This window comes from Saimiri boliviensis, chromosome 13, assembly GCF_048565385.1.
Source record: "Saimiri boliviensis isolate mSaiBol1 chromosome 13, mSaiBol1.pri, whole genome shotgun sequence".
NCBI classification, from domain to species: Eukaryota; Metazoa; Chordata; class Mammalia; order Primates; family Cebidae; genus Saimiri; species Saimiri boliviensis.
The window spans coordinates 91,019,416-91,036,669 of record NC_133461.1 but is presented as its reverse complement, the minus strand read 5'-3'; the positions used below and the strand labels follow the sequence as shown (position 1 = coordinate 91,036,669).

The 17,254-nt window shown below is 34.1% G+C and overlaps 1 protein-coding gene and 1 long non-coding RNA gene across 6 annotated transcripts in view; one reads left to right on the top strand and one right to left on the bottom strand.

Annotated features, from left to right (window-relative positions):
- TUSC3 (tumor suppressor candidate 3) overlaps positions 1–17,254 on the bottom strand; it is a 208,936-nt gene that overhangs the window by 31,692 nt on the left and 159,990 nt on the right. For 3 of the 5 annotated variants that reach the window (XR_012513225.1, XM_039461087.2, XM_003935553.4), the window contains exon 7: positions 1,351–1,414. The exons of the other annotated variants lie outside the window; for them this stretch is intronic. Coding sequence is in view for 2 of the 3 variants with exons in the window: in XM_039461087.2 (XP_039317021.1) it covers positions 1,351–1,414 (64 nt within the window). In the remaining variant the exon portion in view is untranslated. The remainder of the gene's footprint in view (positions 1–1,350; positions 1,415–17,254) is intronic. 5 annotated transcript variants of the gene reach the window in all.
- The window catches only part of LOC141580846 (uncharacterized), a 181,817-nt gene that overhangs the window by 153,637 nt on the left and 10,926 nt on the right, over positions 1–17,254 (top strand). The gene's annotated exons all lie outside the window — the stretch shown is intronic.

Here is a 17,254-nt window from a genome sequence, read left to right as displayed (position 1 = left end):
CCTGATTTTACAAAACAGGATGTCTTTGAGCTTCTCGAGAATTCAAGTGCTTTAAACATTTCCCATCCCTTTTCCCTACCATACAGTAATCAGTATACACCACCACTTGATGCAGTGCTTAAAACACAGTTAGCAAATAAAACAGGATGCCTACATAGACTGAAGTTGTCTTTGCTGGCAGATTTTTTAAAAGGCACTGTTATGACACAACAAAGTAATAAAATCCAAAAACTTTAATGTTGTTAAAAATATAGTATTTTTCATCTAGATTGAAAAGAATAGGCATGACTAACATTCATTCATGAAATATGTCACAGACCATAATCAAGTATTGTACATAAAACTTACGTACTTGCATAATCAATAGACCATGAGAAAGAAAACTGAATTCTAATTCTAGCTCAAGTGGGCTTCCCTAACACAGGCTCTAGTTTTCCTATATACAAAATGAAGTTTGGCCTAGAGGAATTCTAAGATACTTAAAGGTTTACAGCTTTGGTTATATACTGTACTGGAGAATTTGGTTTAGACTCCTTCATTTGCATATGAATCTTAGTAACCAGGATACTAATCAAATTTTATAAAGATTACGAGGCACACTTTGAATTCTCATAATGACTCAATATGTTCAAGCAGCACTATGAACTTAAATTTCAAACATTTTCATAAGACTCAAACATCTATATTTGCCCAAACAAGTGTGTCCAAACTAATTTTATCTCATTCTAAGAATATTCAGATTAGATGCTTGAATCTTACCTTTTTCTTATCCTGCTACATTCTTGATCCTTCTCACTTCAAATCATAAATTATATTGTATGATGTGATTCACAACACTTACTCTGATTTAGTCTGGTATGTTCCAAAAAGGCATGTCGAACCACCCTAAATCGCCTCCTTCTGACATACCATTTACTTAAGGGGACCAATATGATAATCGCCTCCTTCTGACATACCATTTACTTAAGGGGACCACCCAGGTAGTGAGCAACTTTATTAAGTTGCTATTAATACCATAAGGCACTTTTTCTTCCCATTAAGATGCTGTAGGGGAAATATAACTTTCACCAAAAAATCTAGTCAGAGATCATCAATGTAGAGTAAAACTAAGACTTTGAAATTCAACAGTTAGTAAAAAAGTAAATTATGATCTGTTAATGATACTTAATAGCAACAAATTATACTGTAATAGGAAATAATTAGCATAAAAATAAAAAAAGTCATATAGTACAGCTTAAAATTTAATGTCTTTTAAAAGTCTTGATATTTCCTGCTAGCAACCAATGTCAATTTAATAACATGTAGCTTTGTCTTGCCCTTTTCAATTCATCAGTATTTTAAAAAGGATACTCAGTACCAGAATAATGTGTGACTCTGCCACAAACTGAGCCTGGCTGCTCCCATGAATGTAGCTCTATTAAGAAAGACAAAAAAAAAAAAAAACAAAAACCAAAAATTACAATTTTCGAAAGCCACATAATTGTTTTAAAGATAAACAATGGAAAAATCTAATTAGATTTCTACTAATTCAATTTTTATTACTTTCTACTAATTAAGTCCCTATTAATAATTATTTTAAATAATTAGTTAAATGCAAATAGATGGCAATGTTGGTTGATGATACTGTAAACTGTAGGCAGCAACTTAGTTATCAAAAATAAATTTAAGTTGTTAAAGGATTTATCACAAACATTCACACATAAAATATAATGATCCCTTTAGAGTTATTGCAAAACTACAATTAAAAGCATAAGGTAAAAATTAGAGCAAAACATTTTTATGATTTTTCATCCTTTAAAATAAGTCAGAAATGATCAACTATCTAATCACTACTTTATACATTATCAAAGTTTTTAAAATAAGGAGTCAGCTTTATAAATGTATACATTTCACTATAGCATTTAAATTTTTTCAAAACATAATTTTTAAAATTGTTTTTACCCTATTAAGCATATAGTTCATACCAGTTGATTATAGAAAATCTAACATAAATCTCTATTTAGATTATTTGGCTTCTAAATTGATTCCCATAACTATTTCTGCTGTTAATCTCTCTTATGACTATCAGTTGCTATACAGTCATTTTAAATAAATGTCTTTGCTTTGGTTTTCTGTTTATTAAAAAAAAATACTGGAGAAAAAAATCTAACACCTTATTAAATCAGTGCCTCAACTTTTACATCATTTTTGATGCTTAACTGTATCATTCGATTCAGATAGTTTCCTCAAGGTATCTTTTTTTTTCTTCCATCTTGTTCAGGGGGTACATGTGCAGATTTGTTACATGGGTAAATTGCATGGTTGCTAAGGTTTGGTGTACAAATCATTTTGTCACCCAGGTAGTGAGCAAAGTACCTGATAGGTAGTTCTCCAATGCTCATTTTCATCCCACCCTCCAACCTCAAGTAAGCCCCAGGGTCTACTGTTCCCCTCACTGTGTGTACTCAATGTTTATCTCCCACTTACAAGTGAGAAGATGTGGTATTTGGTTTTCTGTTACTGCATTAATCAGCTTAGCATAATGCCCTCCAGCTGCACCCATGTTGCTACAAAGGACATGATTTCATTTTTATGGCTGTGTAGTATTTCATGGTGAATATGTACCACATTTTCTTTATCCAGTCCACTGCTGATTAACAATCATATAAAGTAATCACCTGTCATCTTCCAAATGAGGAAACTGAGACTTAATAGAAATTTAACTAACTTGTTCAAGATTGTATAACTAGTAATTGGTGAAGTTTGGACTGAAACCTAGGACTGTTCATATAGGTATGCATGCCCTTTCTACCATATAAAAACAACTTACCAAAACACAGGAGGAACCTCAAGTAAAACTAAAAACTTTACTTGGCAATCAGATAATTAAATGTTAACAGTTAAAGTAATAAAAATCAACATTATATAACTAACATATCTGAGTTTAATAGTACAGGAATAATATGCCCAAATTTATGTAACAACTGCAAGATAGTTTGTCTCCATGAGAATCACAAATTTAGAGAATAACTTCAGACATCTTCTAGGTAAGTGGTGTATAACCTTTTCTGTTTGCTTTCAGTAACAGAATCTTCTCTGATCAATCTTTTATCAATTTCATCAATGGAATTCCCCATTACCAAATTCTATAGTCATATCTCAATCTTATTGGACTTAATCTGCCTGAAAAATCTGCTGCATCTGACCACTCACTTTTTATAATGTTTGCTTCATTTGACTTGCAGGATCCCAATCTTGAGGATGATCCTACCTCATTAGGTCTTCCTCCTCAGAAGGAGGAGGCCGTTTCCTTACTACCTTCTAGACTCTGGAGCATGTCAGCGCTCCACAGGCTTAGGCCTCTTCCCTCTACTCAGCCTTCCCAGGTGTTCTCATCCAATCTCATGGCTTTAATATCATGTCTGTATCTAGTCTGATATATTGGAAATCAAAAAACAGCTAAAATGAAACTCCTGATATGCCTCTGTTTCTATCCCAGAATCTGCTTCTCTCCCATTCTCCCCTAACTCAGGAGAAGGTAATTTAATTTTTCCAGTTGTTTAGGCAAAAATCCTGGAATTACCTTTGTGTCTCTGCCCTTAATTTTCTTTCGCCCTTTTCCTTGCCTTTATTTTCTCCTTCCTCCCTCCCTCGCTCCCTCTCCACAAAGCCAATCATTCAGAAAATACTGTTGGCTCTACTTTCAACATTCATTCCAAATTAAACTGATTTTCACCATGCCCAGGAAGAACTAGCAAAGGAGCCTAAAAAATAAGGTCCAAAGATTTCTGGTCCAAGCAGTCATCATCTCTTGCCTAGACTACTACAGTAGCCTCCTTTATTCTGCGCACCTCCACCCTAGAGCTGATTTGTCATTCAGATAAGTAGTGACAAAACTATCCCATCATTACCTTACTCAGAACCCTTTGATGCTTTCTCAAATGTGTGAAAAACACTGTATCATGCAATGCCTTTTGTGTTTCCAGGCACAGTAACAAGAAACCTACATACTTCTTTTCACTTTAAAAATACAGCTGAGTTTAAAAAAAAAAAAAAAAATCACACTTTGTCCTTAGAGACTTATTTCATGAAACTGATCTGTAACACTTGTACCATATTTCTTGTATAGATAAGGCGGGAGAGAGGAAAGGCTTTGGACACAAGTCTGAATTTGCCACCTACTAGCTATGTTATTCTAAACAAACTACTTAACCTCATTTATCTTTAAAATAGGATTAGGAGGATATTCCTCAACATATTTTCCTGAAAATCAAATACGATAGTATGATACACGATAGTGTAATTGATCAAAAGTAATCCAACATAAATCCTTTTATAGTCTCCACTTCAACAAACTTTGTATCTTGTTCACCAAACGGCTGAGAAGCTGTTTTTATCTTCTAAACAAATAGCATTCAGGAATTCTTTCTTTTTTATAAATGAATTTAGTGTGTTGAACTGATATTTTAAAAGATAATATTCACGAATATATACTAACATTTGACTTTTGTACATCTTTTTTTTTTTTTTTTTTGTCTTCAAAATCACATCAAGACTAGATACTCTAAGACCCTTCAGGATTTAATAAGCTTGAATTTGTTTGCAATTTTTAATTGATCAATTAGTATGTATCAGGCACCAACTCAAGCAACAGAAATCCAGCAGTTACAGGAAAAAATATCTGTGTTCTCAAGGAGCTTACATACACAAACCACAAGAACACATTTTCTCTACTTATGTGGAACATAGAGATGATTGGCACACATCAGAAGTTGTAAGAGTAAGCACAAGAATAAGAATGAACAAGTATTGTGGAGATCTTAAGGACTGACCTTAGATAGTTAGCTTTCATTTATGGGGCCCTTAAAGCAATAACTTAATTCACTTAAGGTCTGCAATTTTAAGCTGGTCTTACTATGTAACCGAAGCATAAACTTTCAAAATCCTTTGAAAAAGGGAATATTGAGTAATGAATTCCCTTAAAGCTAAATCATGATGTTCATTTATTTTCCTCTCTGATTTTTTACTAATTCTCATGAGTGAGAGAAATTTCAGCAACTCAGGGTAATTTATTCCTAAATATGTATTTAACTTGTATTTATAAGAGCAATGCATTTTCAGATCAGATGAACAGTCAAGAAAAAAATGTGTGCAGTCTTAAGGATACTTATCAATTTTTCCATAGGAACAAATGTTTTGACAAGCCATTAATAAATGTGTTTTTTACTTGTCTAGTCCATTGAATATTTCTTTTTTTGAGGCAGAGTTTCACTCTTACTGCCCAAGCTGGATAGCAGTGGCATGATCTCTGTGCATTAAAACCTCCCTCTTGCAGGTTCAAGCCATTCTCCTGCCTCAGCCTCCTGAGTGGCTGGAATTATAGGTGTGCACCATCATATCCGGCTAATTTTTGTATTCTTTGTAGAGATGGCATTTCCACATGTTAGCCAGGTTGGTCTCAAACTCCTCACATCAGGTGATGTTCACTTCAGCCTCCCAAAGTATTGTGATTACAGGAGTGAGCCACCACACCCAGCCCCACTGAATATTTCATAGAACATATGTGAACCAACATAAAATAAAAAGAATGGTTCATAAAAATAAGTTCATAAGACAGTTAGTTACCATGACCCATGACTTAAAGCCCAATTTTATGTAGAATATTAGATGAAGTTTGCATATCATAATATAAAAAATAATATATATCAATGATGCTATGTTCTTAATTTCAAGTAACATACTTGAAAAAAAATTAAATATTTTGTTTGATATAGTAGTTTTGTAATTCTTTTTTTTTTTTTTTTTTGAGACAGTTTCGCTCTTGTCACCCAGGCTGGAGTGCAATGGTAGGATCTTGGCTCACCGCAACCTCCGCCTCCTGGGTTCAGGCAATTCTCCTGCCTCAGCCTCCTGAGTAGCTGGGATTACAGGCACGTGCCACCATGCCCAGCTAATATTTTGTATTTTTAGTAGAGACGGGGTTTCACCACGTTGACCAGGATGGTCTCGATCTCTTGACCTCGTGATCCACCCACCTCAGCCTCCCAAAGTGCTGGGATTACAGGCGTGAGGCACCGCGCCCGGCCAATTCTATAACTCTTATGCAAAGAATTAATGAAAATAAAATGGAAACAAAGCTAAATATACTATATATCAGCATGTGAAATAAACCTGATTCCACTTACGTTATTCCTAAATTCATGGGAAGATGACACCAGTCAGTATGTTTTGCTTTTTCAATGTTATTTTAAAATTGTGCTAGCAGTAAATACTCCTTAAAAAGTCCTTTTAAACACTGTTCTGAAAATAAGAATGGCTAGGGTGTACCAACAGGTTGTTACTTGAGAAGGTAGCTGTGGTAACAAAAAACAAACAGAACTTAGAAGTCAGTTTCCAGTGCTAATAATAGCCATTCGGTTTAAAAAAGTAGGTGTTACTTCATCATTTCAGTAATTTGGGCCACAGTTTCCTTATCTGCAAATTGGAAATTGACTGCATAAAGGTAATGGTGTAGTATTATAATAGTTTATAAAATGGATTTTAGTCAAATTCCCTGAAGTAATTTCTCTATCCTAGGTTTACCACAAGTGAGACCTTGAACAAATTATTCTAAACTTCAGATTGTTAAACTCTTTGATCAAAATAATAAAATGTGAGAAATGAATTGATAATACATGTAAAATAGCCTAATGCCAGAAACACACTAGTAAATCAATAAATGTAATCTATCGTCGTCATCATTAATCATCTAAGATTCAAACCAGATTCCAAATTTTAATGTCTTAAGTTATGTAACTCACAGACAGTAAATATCACTGGTTATGCCCACTGTTAATTCAGTAATAGTAAACTACATCTGAGTTAAATTCTCTTGCCAGTGAGTAAGTTGTTTTTGTAAACTTAAGCAAGTCCCTTCTATACCAACCTGATATTATCAGCCTTGAGAGCAAAAGATATCAACAACCAGCTTGTTTGATTAACGCCAACAAAGACTGCCTTAGTTAAATGAGCTCTGGATCAAAACCAAATTCTAATATAAGAAGAGTGCAAAAAGTTGTTCAGTAATACATATACGCCAGAAAATAGCCATTTTGAAGACAGTAAAACATAGGGTTCAAATTAATTATTTCTCTTTTATTCACTGAGAGCAGTGCTGGCATTTATTTGCTTCAGCATATAATCCTTAGTAAAAATAAATAAATAAAAGATAAAAAATAAAAAAGCTTAAATCAATCCAAAGACATTTTTGAATTTTGATACATTTTTAAACTGTAACTTATTTTTAAAAGAACCAATTATAACATTAAGTAAATGGCAAATGAAACTAGATTTGACAGTGTTGAAAGATACCCAAATGACAATTTGTCTCAATTCAGGTCAAAGCTACCTAATGCTTTTTGGTTCCTTCTTTTATTTTAAAATACATGATTGCAAAATAAACCAAGAGCTTGTACACAGCTAGAGGAAACACTGCTGATTATCTTTCACTAATTACATGAATTCTTTCAGTCCAATTTTGTCATGTAGTTTTACTCCAATCAGTATGAAATGACATGCAAATTTTTTCCATCTATTTTCTTTCACCCTCCTTGAAAACATCATGAAAAAGTACTAGCGTGGATCCTTTCAGCCTGTTTCAGTCCTTTATTCACTACCTGCTAGAACAAGGGCAATGGACACGTGAAATCTAACAAAATCTTTTAAGTAATAATCTCTCAGTTGTTTAGCATCTGATTCAGTATTCTTTATAATACAGAAATTACTGCAATAGCAAAAAAAGAAAAGAAAACATGATAATTTACTGTCAACCTAGAAATCAACGATAGGGAAAAAATCTTGTATTTTCTTTGACAACACTTTAAGTCAAAAGGGTTGCCTTACTGTTTTTAAATGAACTTAACTATCTCTGAAATTCATCTAGACTATGCTATATTTTCCAGTAGAAGGGCCCTAGTTTTCCTGATCAAAGTCTACAAAAAATGAGAGATCTGCTTTTCTGTGCATAATAGAATCAATTTATTTTTACTAAGTGTCTTAGTCTGCTTGGTTGCCATAGCAAAATAACGCAGACAGCATGGCTTAAACAAGGGAAACTATTTTGTCACAGTTCAAGAGATTCAAAGTCCAAGATGAAGATGCCAATGGGATTGGTGTCTGGTGAGGGCTGCCCTTGGTCAGAAGACAGCCACCTTCTCACTGTGTACTCACATGACGTCTTCTTTGTGAGCAGACAGGTATAGATAGGTGTCTCTCTACTTTCCTCCACTTACAAGGCCACCAGTCCAATTAGATTAGGGACCTTCTCTTATGACCTGATTTAACCTTAACTGTCTCCTAAAGACCCTATGTCTAAACAGTCACATTGAGAGTTAAGGCTTCAACACCTGAATTTTAGAGGGACAGAATTCAGTTCATACCTCTAAGTAATTCCAAGTGAGTAAGATAGCATTTCAAAACCTCTCAGCTAGTAGAAATGTAGTAATGACAGCAGTTCAGAGTCTCCTTTGTGTGCTAAAATACTAACAATTATTTTCTTTTCAGTTTCTTTTTTAGAATGCTAATGTCCAGAAAATAATACTTCTGAACTCCTGAGATAGGAAGTATCTTGGGTCATCACTCTCACTGCAGAAAATAAGCCTAAATCCCACTCTAACATTCTAATAGGAGAGTCCTCTGTTTCTTACTAGTTACATGTTTCTAGTCCTAAGCTTGGGGTCTTCTTCCAGGCAGCATTATTTCTTACTAGGCTCTACACCAAATGGCAGATGTGATACAGATAATAAAATACTCAGGCCAAGTCCTTCTGGATTTGCCTGAAAGAAGAGATAAAAATATGTATTATCTACATCCAGGTGACAAAGAATGCCACTTGTTTGATTTCCCCAGAGGCTGCACATATCTTGTACTTGAAATTCCTAAGCACTTCATTAGATATTTGGCTTAAACTAAAAAATGATTACAACAGAGAAATAAAACAGTTCTTCATGAAAACAGTGACACATCTTGATTACTTGCCACTCAAAGTATGTTTTTTCTGTGAGGTGTTAGTAGCAAATCACCATTCTCTTTTCAACTGAAGTTGTAGGACATGATTTAGCCAAGTGTCAGTTGAACTAATTATTGCCTGACCTGTGTAGAGTATAAAATCCTTACCTGGTCCAGTCACACTTCAAAAAGTCATCTTGGAATTTTATTTTCCTGTGTGAGGATCAAAAAGGTTGATCACTTAACCTAAGTCAGTGGTTATCAAAAGAATTTCAAAATGATGTGTGCATGAAACTGACTAGAGATACTTGTTTAACAAACAGATTTTCAGGCTCTGTATGTGGAAATTCCAATACAACAGGTCTGTGGTAGGACCACAGATTTGCAATCCTGATGAGCTATAAGCCATGACTAAATAAATACTACGTTTTTCAGGAGGCTGTATGGGAAGAGGCAATGTGTAATACTGTAAAAGCTTTCAGAAAGGCTACATATTCAGGGAAAACTCACTAGTAAGAAGTTCATTTTAAAACGGTTTTGTAAAATAATAAATGAATTGCTACACATTCAGAGAAAATATCTTACTAGTTTAAGATGATGTTGTTTTAACAAAACATTTCCAGTGGAACAGTGGGAGTTCAGAGCTCTAGAGATATAAGCCATATAGAGAGCTTGTGGCAAGTTGAGCTCAAGCAACAGAAGATTCTATATACATGAAGTTAATCAGGCAGATTAAGCAACACCACATAACAAGCAGCATACTTTTGAAAATTCAGATTGCAATCATCCTGTCTAGTATTCTGAGACAGTCTCTAGAATACTGTACATGGCATAGTAAATATTATAAGAAGAGAGAAACTGAGCATTTTGGAGATAGAAGAATCAAATGGTGGCTCAGCTGCTCCTAACCAGAAACTAGGTAAGTGCACATATTTTTGGTTAACTGTGGCCCCAATGCTTGGTCTTATTCACTACCTTCTTCATAAAAAGCTATCCGTCCTAATAGTAAAATGGAGACATAGGTCTCCTTATGAACTTTCCCTTTACTGCAGTGTCAATGACTGGCAGTCTAGGTGTTTTAAGTAGAAGAAAAAAGAAAAAAAGAAAACCCATCAATACTAAGGACACCTAAGCAGAATATGCTGCAATAGTTCATGAAAACTGCCCCTCTGTAGAAACTCAGCCAACAAAAACAGACTGCAGGTATGGAAAACTCCTAGGACAAGGTAAAACAACCTTAAGCCCCAGATACTAGTGAGACAGCTACTGAGAATCAGCTATGTTTCAGGAAATACCTTTTACTTTTTGATCAGAACTGTTAATACAACCAGTTAGAGAACTTCTCATGCTACTGTATTTTCCAAATAAATGTTGAACAAAAATATGACAACACAATAAGATGTAGTGTCTTCTAAATACAAAGAAAAACTTCAAAAGTCTGTCCGATGACTGAACCGCTAAGTAATTTTAGTAATTTGTGTTTTGTTGATAACAATATATTTCTAGACTTACAGATTTCATTTTGTTCAGTAACAAAACTGAAATGTACAATTACTTTCATAGAATTTTCTTGTGCAACTAAACGCAATTAAAGGTTCAAAATGAAAAAGTATTATATCCTTCAGCATTTTAAAATTCAACTCAATAGCTTTTTTTTTTTTTTGGAGATGAAGTTTCACTCTTGTTGCCCAGGCTGGAGAGCAATGGTGTGATTTTGGCTCACTGAAACCTCCGCCTCCCGGGTTCAAGCAATTCTCCTGCCTCAGCCTCCCAAGTAGCTGGAATTACATGCATGTGCCACTACGCCCAGCTAATTTTGTATTTTTAGTACAGACAGAGTTTCTCCATGTTGGTCAGCCTGGTCTCAAACTCCCGACCTCAGGGTGGGGAGGTCCTTGGCCTCCCAAAGTGCTGGGATTACAGGAGTGAGCCAACCATACCCAGCCCTGAATAGCTTTTAATGTGAGATACAGAAAACACATAAATCTATGCTGCAAATGCTTTCATAGCTGTCACATCAGGTATATAAGTTAAGTATAATATAATCTATGTATGTGTGTTTTACTTTTTATCCTGGGGGAAAAAAGCAACTATATCAAGGAACATTAATATTTTCCTATCAGTATTATAAATGTAAATCCAAAATACAAGACCAAAAAAAAAAAAAACCTTACATAGTTTAATATTTACATAATTCTGCATTAAGGATGAAGTTACTCATTTCATATCACCAAATATTTTGCACTCCTGATTGTCTAAGAAATGAATTAGGAACAGGTTCTCTGTGCCCTAATCTAGCTTTGCCAATAAATTGAACGATTTTTCCCCAGGAAAGCTATGTAACCACTCTGTAATTCATTTTCTGAGTACAGATCATTTTTTCTTATAGGGTGATTAGGAGATAAAAAGATATTATTATGAAGCAAAGTCTATAAAATGAGTTTAAACAAAAAATAAGAATCATTGTCTTTTTTTAAGCATAGTCTCATATTTTCTTTTTTTGATATCCCTGTGAATATGAATGTCCATAATACTCTCAGTATTCACATGAAAATACTGTGACAATTCTATAAGCACATTAACACAGATAATAAGAACCCTGGGTGGCCAGGGAATTATTCTTTAATAATCAATCTTTTAACATATCTGTTATATATTGCCCTTTGATCATTATCTGGATTTATATTTATTTTTGGTCACTACCCTCAATTGGAATAAAATAAAATCTCTCTCTTAGTTCCATTATATCATGTTAGACTACTATGTCCAGTACTTCAGACAGCTTTAATTTACATTCTTGAAACTTCCCTTATATGATCTCAAGAATGACATTTCCCCTAAAGTTCACCTAATGCCAGTAGCTTTAGAAATCTAATGTCATCCATTTGTTCTATATGTCCAAGACTACTGCATTCTGATGAGCAAATCTGGAAAGTCACTGCTTCTAAATCTTTGACATCAGAGACTTTATCTTGACATTTGATGTGAAATATAGTACAACAATATGATAAATGAAACCTGTCCAAGATATACAAATGGCATTGATAAAGACTCAGATGTTAGGCCTATATAACATGGTTGACAGTACCATGGCTTTGCTTTGCAGGCCTTCAGACCGTGTTTAACTAATAATGGTTGTTAACGGTTGAGGCTGCCAAATGAGACTTAAATTTTGGTGTAATTTTCTATTTAAGCTTGCTATTTGATGACTACAGATCAACAAGATTCATCTTTATATTTAATCAGTAAACTATCAGTGTGAATCAAGTATATGAGAAATGTTCTGCATACATACACACACACACACACACACACACACCCACCCACACCATATTTAACAATGATATATCATTTCTGCTTCTACTGTAAATACATGACCACTCAGCCTGGGCAACACTGTGAGACTCTGTCCCTATAAAAAATAATTAATGTGGTGGCAAGTGCCTCTAGTCCCAGCTACTCAGGATGGTGAGGCAGGAAAATCACTTGAGCCCAGGATTTTGAGGTTATAGTGAGCTATGATCATGCCACTGCGTAACAGCTTGGGCAACAGAATAAGAGCTTGTGTCTACAAAAATAAACACAAAATTTTATAGCACTAAACACAATAATGATGTTTAACAGAAATCCCATACTCTAATGGTTTGGACCTCTGGTTCCAAACCAGGCTGCTAGGTTTGGATTCTGTGTGGAATTGAGCATTTTATTTAGCCAACTCACGGTTCCATTTCCTGGCATGTGCAATGGGGATAAATGGATCTCTACTTTATTAAGGTAGAGTAAGTTCAAGTTTTTGGAAAAGTGTGAAGTAAACCTTCAGTGTTAGCTGCTGTTGTTTGCTGTCATGTTTATTTATTCCACAAATATTTACTAAGTGTCTAATACACGGTAATGTACATTCCCAGGCATATGAGATAAAACAGTGAACAAAGAAAATATCTCTGTCCTCATGGGGCTCTGTGTGTGTGTGTGTGTGTGTGTGTGTGTGTGTGTGTGTGTGATGACAGACAAAAAAACAATGACTACATGTGTATTTGTACAACATAAAATGAAGTATGTACTGCAAGTGCAAAGTGCTATAAAAAAAGAAAAAGCAGAAAAAAGTAAGGGAGTCAAAAGTATAGACAATGGGGAGTGGCTTGCAATTTAAATGGGAAGAGGGTCAGGATAAACACCACAGAGACCGTCCTTGGCATTTGAGCACAGTTGTGAACAAGGGAAGGTGGTTAGTCATACGGATTCTGGGAGAAGCATATACAAGACAGATGGAATAATGGCCAGCACAAAGGCCTTAAGACAGAAACATGTTCAAGGAACAGGAAGAGGGTCAATGTGTTGGTGAAGACTTAGATGTTATTCTGAATTATATGGTGAGTCATAAAAGGAAGACTGTGTGCAGAAGAGTGACATAAAGTACGTCAAGAACAGACTATAATGGAGTAAGCTAGACGCAAGGAGACCAAAGAAAGTTTACTACAGTAATCCAGACAAACGATGCTGGTGACGTAAAGCAGTTTGATAGGAGGTAGTAGGAAGTGATCTGATCCTGGATGTATTTTCAAGGAAAAAAATACATTCATATATGTATGTATTTGAAGGAAGAACAATAAGATTTGTTTCCTGTGTGCTTTTATACAAAAGGTGACAACACTGACAGAATGTATAGTAAAAAATTTAGTTGTTTTAATGACTAAATTCACAATAAACACATACTTGAGTTTTTGTAGTAATACAAATATGGACCATTTAATATTTAAGTTCAATTGAGAATACATGAATGTCAAATAAAATCAACATATTCAGTTACATATCTAAGTTTATGAGAATTGAAGAGGTCACCAAATTGGTAAATTGTATTTTAATTATAAGAGAGAGATATTACATTATTTATCCATGAAGTTCTATTCTCTTTCTATATTTCTCTCCTTTGGAAGATGCGTACCCTTAAATTCAGCAGCTCTTTTACATGATAGATCCCGTCCCAGCCAAGTCTGTATTTTCACATCTTATGAAGCAACTACTGATTGACAATTTTGCCTTGAATGTCCTAACACTCTAAAATTAAAACTTTAGAAATAAATGTCAATATTCTCCATGCAAACAAATTTATCTTTCCAGTGCTCCATGCATCTGTTAATATTACAGTCATTCTTTCAGTGACCTAAGCTTCAAGTTCGACATCTCTGCCTTACAATCAATCATTAAGCCAGTGAGCATTTCCTCTTCTCTACTGCCAGTTTTCTATTACTTTGACCCAACTGCTTCTGTCTGAATGTTTATCATATCATGCCTGGATTATGGGGTCACTAATCTTTACCTGCCAATTCCTCACTTCTAGCTGTCTTCCCAAATCACTACCTTCATCATCTATTACTCACAAACCTTTGGGAAATTAAAATTGCTAGAGGTAATTCAGATCCCTTGGCAACCTATGTCGAACACCTTTGAATCAATTAATCAATAAGTATCTATTCAGTATTTAGAGATACCGTTTCATAAAATATAAAAAGTAAATATAAAACACAGTTTCTTGGCTCAAAAGGAAACGTGTATATACATAAAAATGTCTAATCATGCAAGGCAAAATCAAATCTTCATTCTAAGTGTTTCATTTAACACTAAAAATTTAGTAGAAGAAGGTGTGACTCTGTGTTTGAGTTACTTCCTTTGTAAATGGGGATAATAATAGTATCTTTCTTCTTGAGAGCTGCTACAGGATTCAGCAGACCATCGATTAAAAAAAAATTGTCAATTAAGTTGCATGGTATGAAATGAAGACTAGAATTCTGGTGGTCACTTTAGGTATATGTCCAAATAAGTGCTAAAGAAATATAAAAGGTGAAATTACAGTAAGCTGACATGGAAAGATTCCAGATCTGGCTAACTATAAACAGAATATATTGAGATAAGTAAGGAATATTGTGACAGGATTTCAAACAAGTAGAATGTGACAAGGAAATTAATAGATGTTAGAAAGCAAAATTGTTTATCTGATCTTACTGAGAAGGGATTTAGAAGTAGACATGATTGGGATACCAGGTTATGTATAATTTTCCTCACATTTTTATAAACAAAATTAGGTATTTCAGTAAAAGCAGTCTTCATTTTTCTTAAACAAACCTATCCTCATTTTGCCCTCTATACAGGTTCTTAAGGCTGTTCCATCTCTTTTCCTGACTCATCTCAAAAAATGATGTTTCTTCTCCTTGACTTTAAGGCCAATTCAAATTCCACCTCCTTTAATAATGTTTTTCCTAAAATTCTGCCACAGGATAGTATTCATTGCTATTAAACAATTCGAATACTTAGTATCTATAACATTTGACCTGCATTTTAAACATATATGAATTTATAATGCCATGGTGTTGTTTTCCAGTCATAAGTCTAGAATCCTCTCTATTGCAGGGAAAATGGTATTATTTATAGGAGACAAAAAAAGAGAACAGTCTTTGAATACATGTTTCAATATATTTTAAAACAATTAAATATACAATACATTTAAACCCCAAAATATTCAGGGATTTTTTCTTTTAATTCAGAACATCTAATTATAATTCCCTTTTTAAAATTTATCAAATGAAGCTAATATTAAAGGTAAAGTCCTCAAAATGGTATGAAGAACAGTTAAACTCAAAAAATTGTATAAATAGAGAAAAAGTGATTATTTAAATAATTACATAGTAAATGTTCTTTAAAATTAATAAAACCAGAGTTCTCATTTCATATTTATGCTGAGCTCATTAAATAATGATTTTCTTTTGTGGTAAGCAGTGTTTTGTCAATGAAGTTTCTTAACAAATAAATATTGATATTTGGTAGTTATTATATAATATTAGCATATAATTAAAATTATACTGCTCCAGAGATTTCGACATATATTTCATCATTAGTAATCAATGTAGCACAAGCAGGTTAATGTATCAGTGTATTTATTACAAGGGAGCACTTATATACACTTACTTTTTTACCCATAAATTGGTTTTATCAAATATACTTCCACTTTTGGAACACCTTTTCTATACAGATTTCAAAAATGTTATAGACTTGCAAATACCAAAATCATTACTACTTATAAGAGTGTGTGACACTGTAAATATGCCTAATTTAAAAATAAAGAGCAACTTCAAACTGGCTTTTTAAAAATTAATCTGGCTAATTCATATGAAATCTCTCAGTTTTGTCCTTAATCAGAAATATGTATTAATGTTTAAAAAAAGAGCATTCACAAAATTTCCATGAGAAGTTTTGTGTTTTTTTTTCTTTTGGAAACAGAGTCTCGGCTCTGTCGTTCAGGTTGGAGTGCAGTGGCACGATCTTGGCTCACTGCAACCTCCACCTCCAGGCTGAAGTGATCCTTCTGCCTCATCCTCCTGAGTAACTGGGACTAGAGACGTGCACCATCATGCTAAGCTACTTTATGTATTTTTAGTATACATGGGGTTTCACCATGTTGGCCAGGCTGGTCCTGAGCTCATGTCATCTGCCTGCCTTGGCCTCCCCCAAAGTGCTGGCATTACAGGCATTTGCCATTGTACCCAGCCCTTTCATTAGAATATTTAAGCAGAGTCAAAACTCATCTTAAATTGAATAAGGTCTTTGCATTTTTTTGTATATAAATCATACCCCAATACTAAAAGGAGGTATGTTCTCAAAGAAATATTATGTGGAAAAAAATTAGGAGAAACAAATGAGAATCGTTCCATCACATCCATAAAAAAATGCCCATGGGTTTTGCATTTATCATCTGGAAGCATTTTTTTTTTTTTTTTTTTCTAAAACAGAGACTACCACTAGAAAAATGTGAAATTTTTCTTTTTTTTTTTTTTTTTTTTTTTTTTTTTTTTTTTTTTCTGTTTTAAATCAGGCAATGTACAGTAGTTCCCTCTTACTTTGGTTTTGCTTTCTGTGGTATCAGTTACCTGCTGTCAACTGCAGTCCAAAAATATTCACTGGAAAATTCCATAAGTAAACAATTCATATGTTTTCAGTTGCAGGCTGTTCTGAGTAGTGTGATGAAATCTCATGCCATCCTGCTCTGTCCTCCCCTGGAGTGTGAATCATCCCTTTGTACAGCATATCCACAATGTACATACTACCCTTCCATTAGTCACCTAGCGGGTCACGCAGTTATCAGATCAGCAGATCATAGGAAGAAGAAATATGAGTATAATACAATAACATTTTAAAGGAGAGACAGAGAGTCCCCAGACCACATTCACATAACATAATTTGTTACAGAATATTGTTAGAATTTTTCTACTTCACTATTAGTTATTGCCGTTTATCTCTT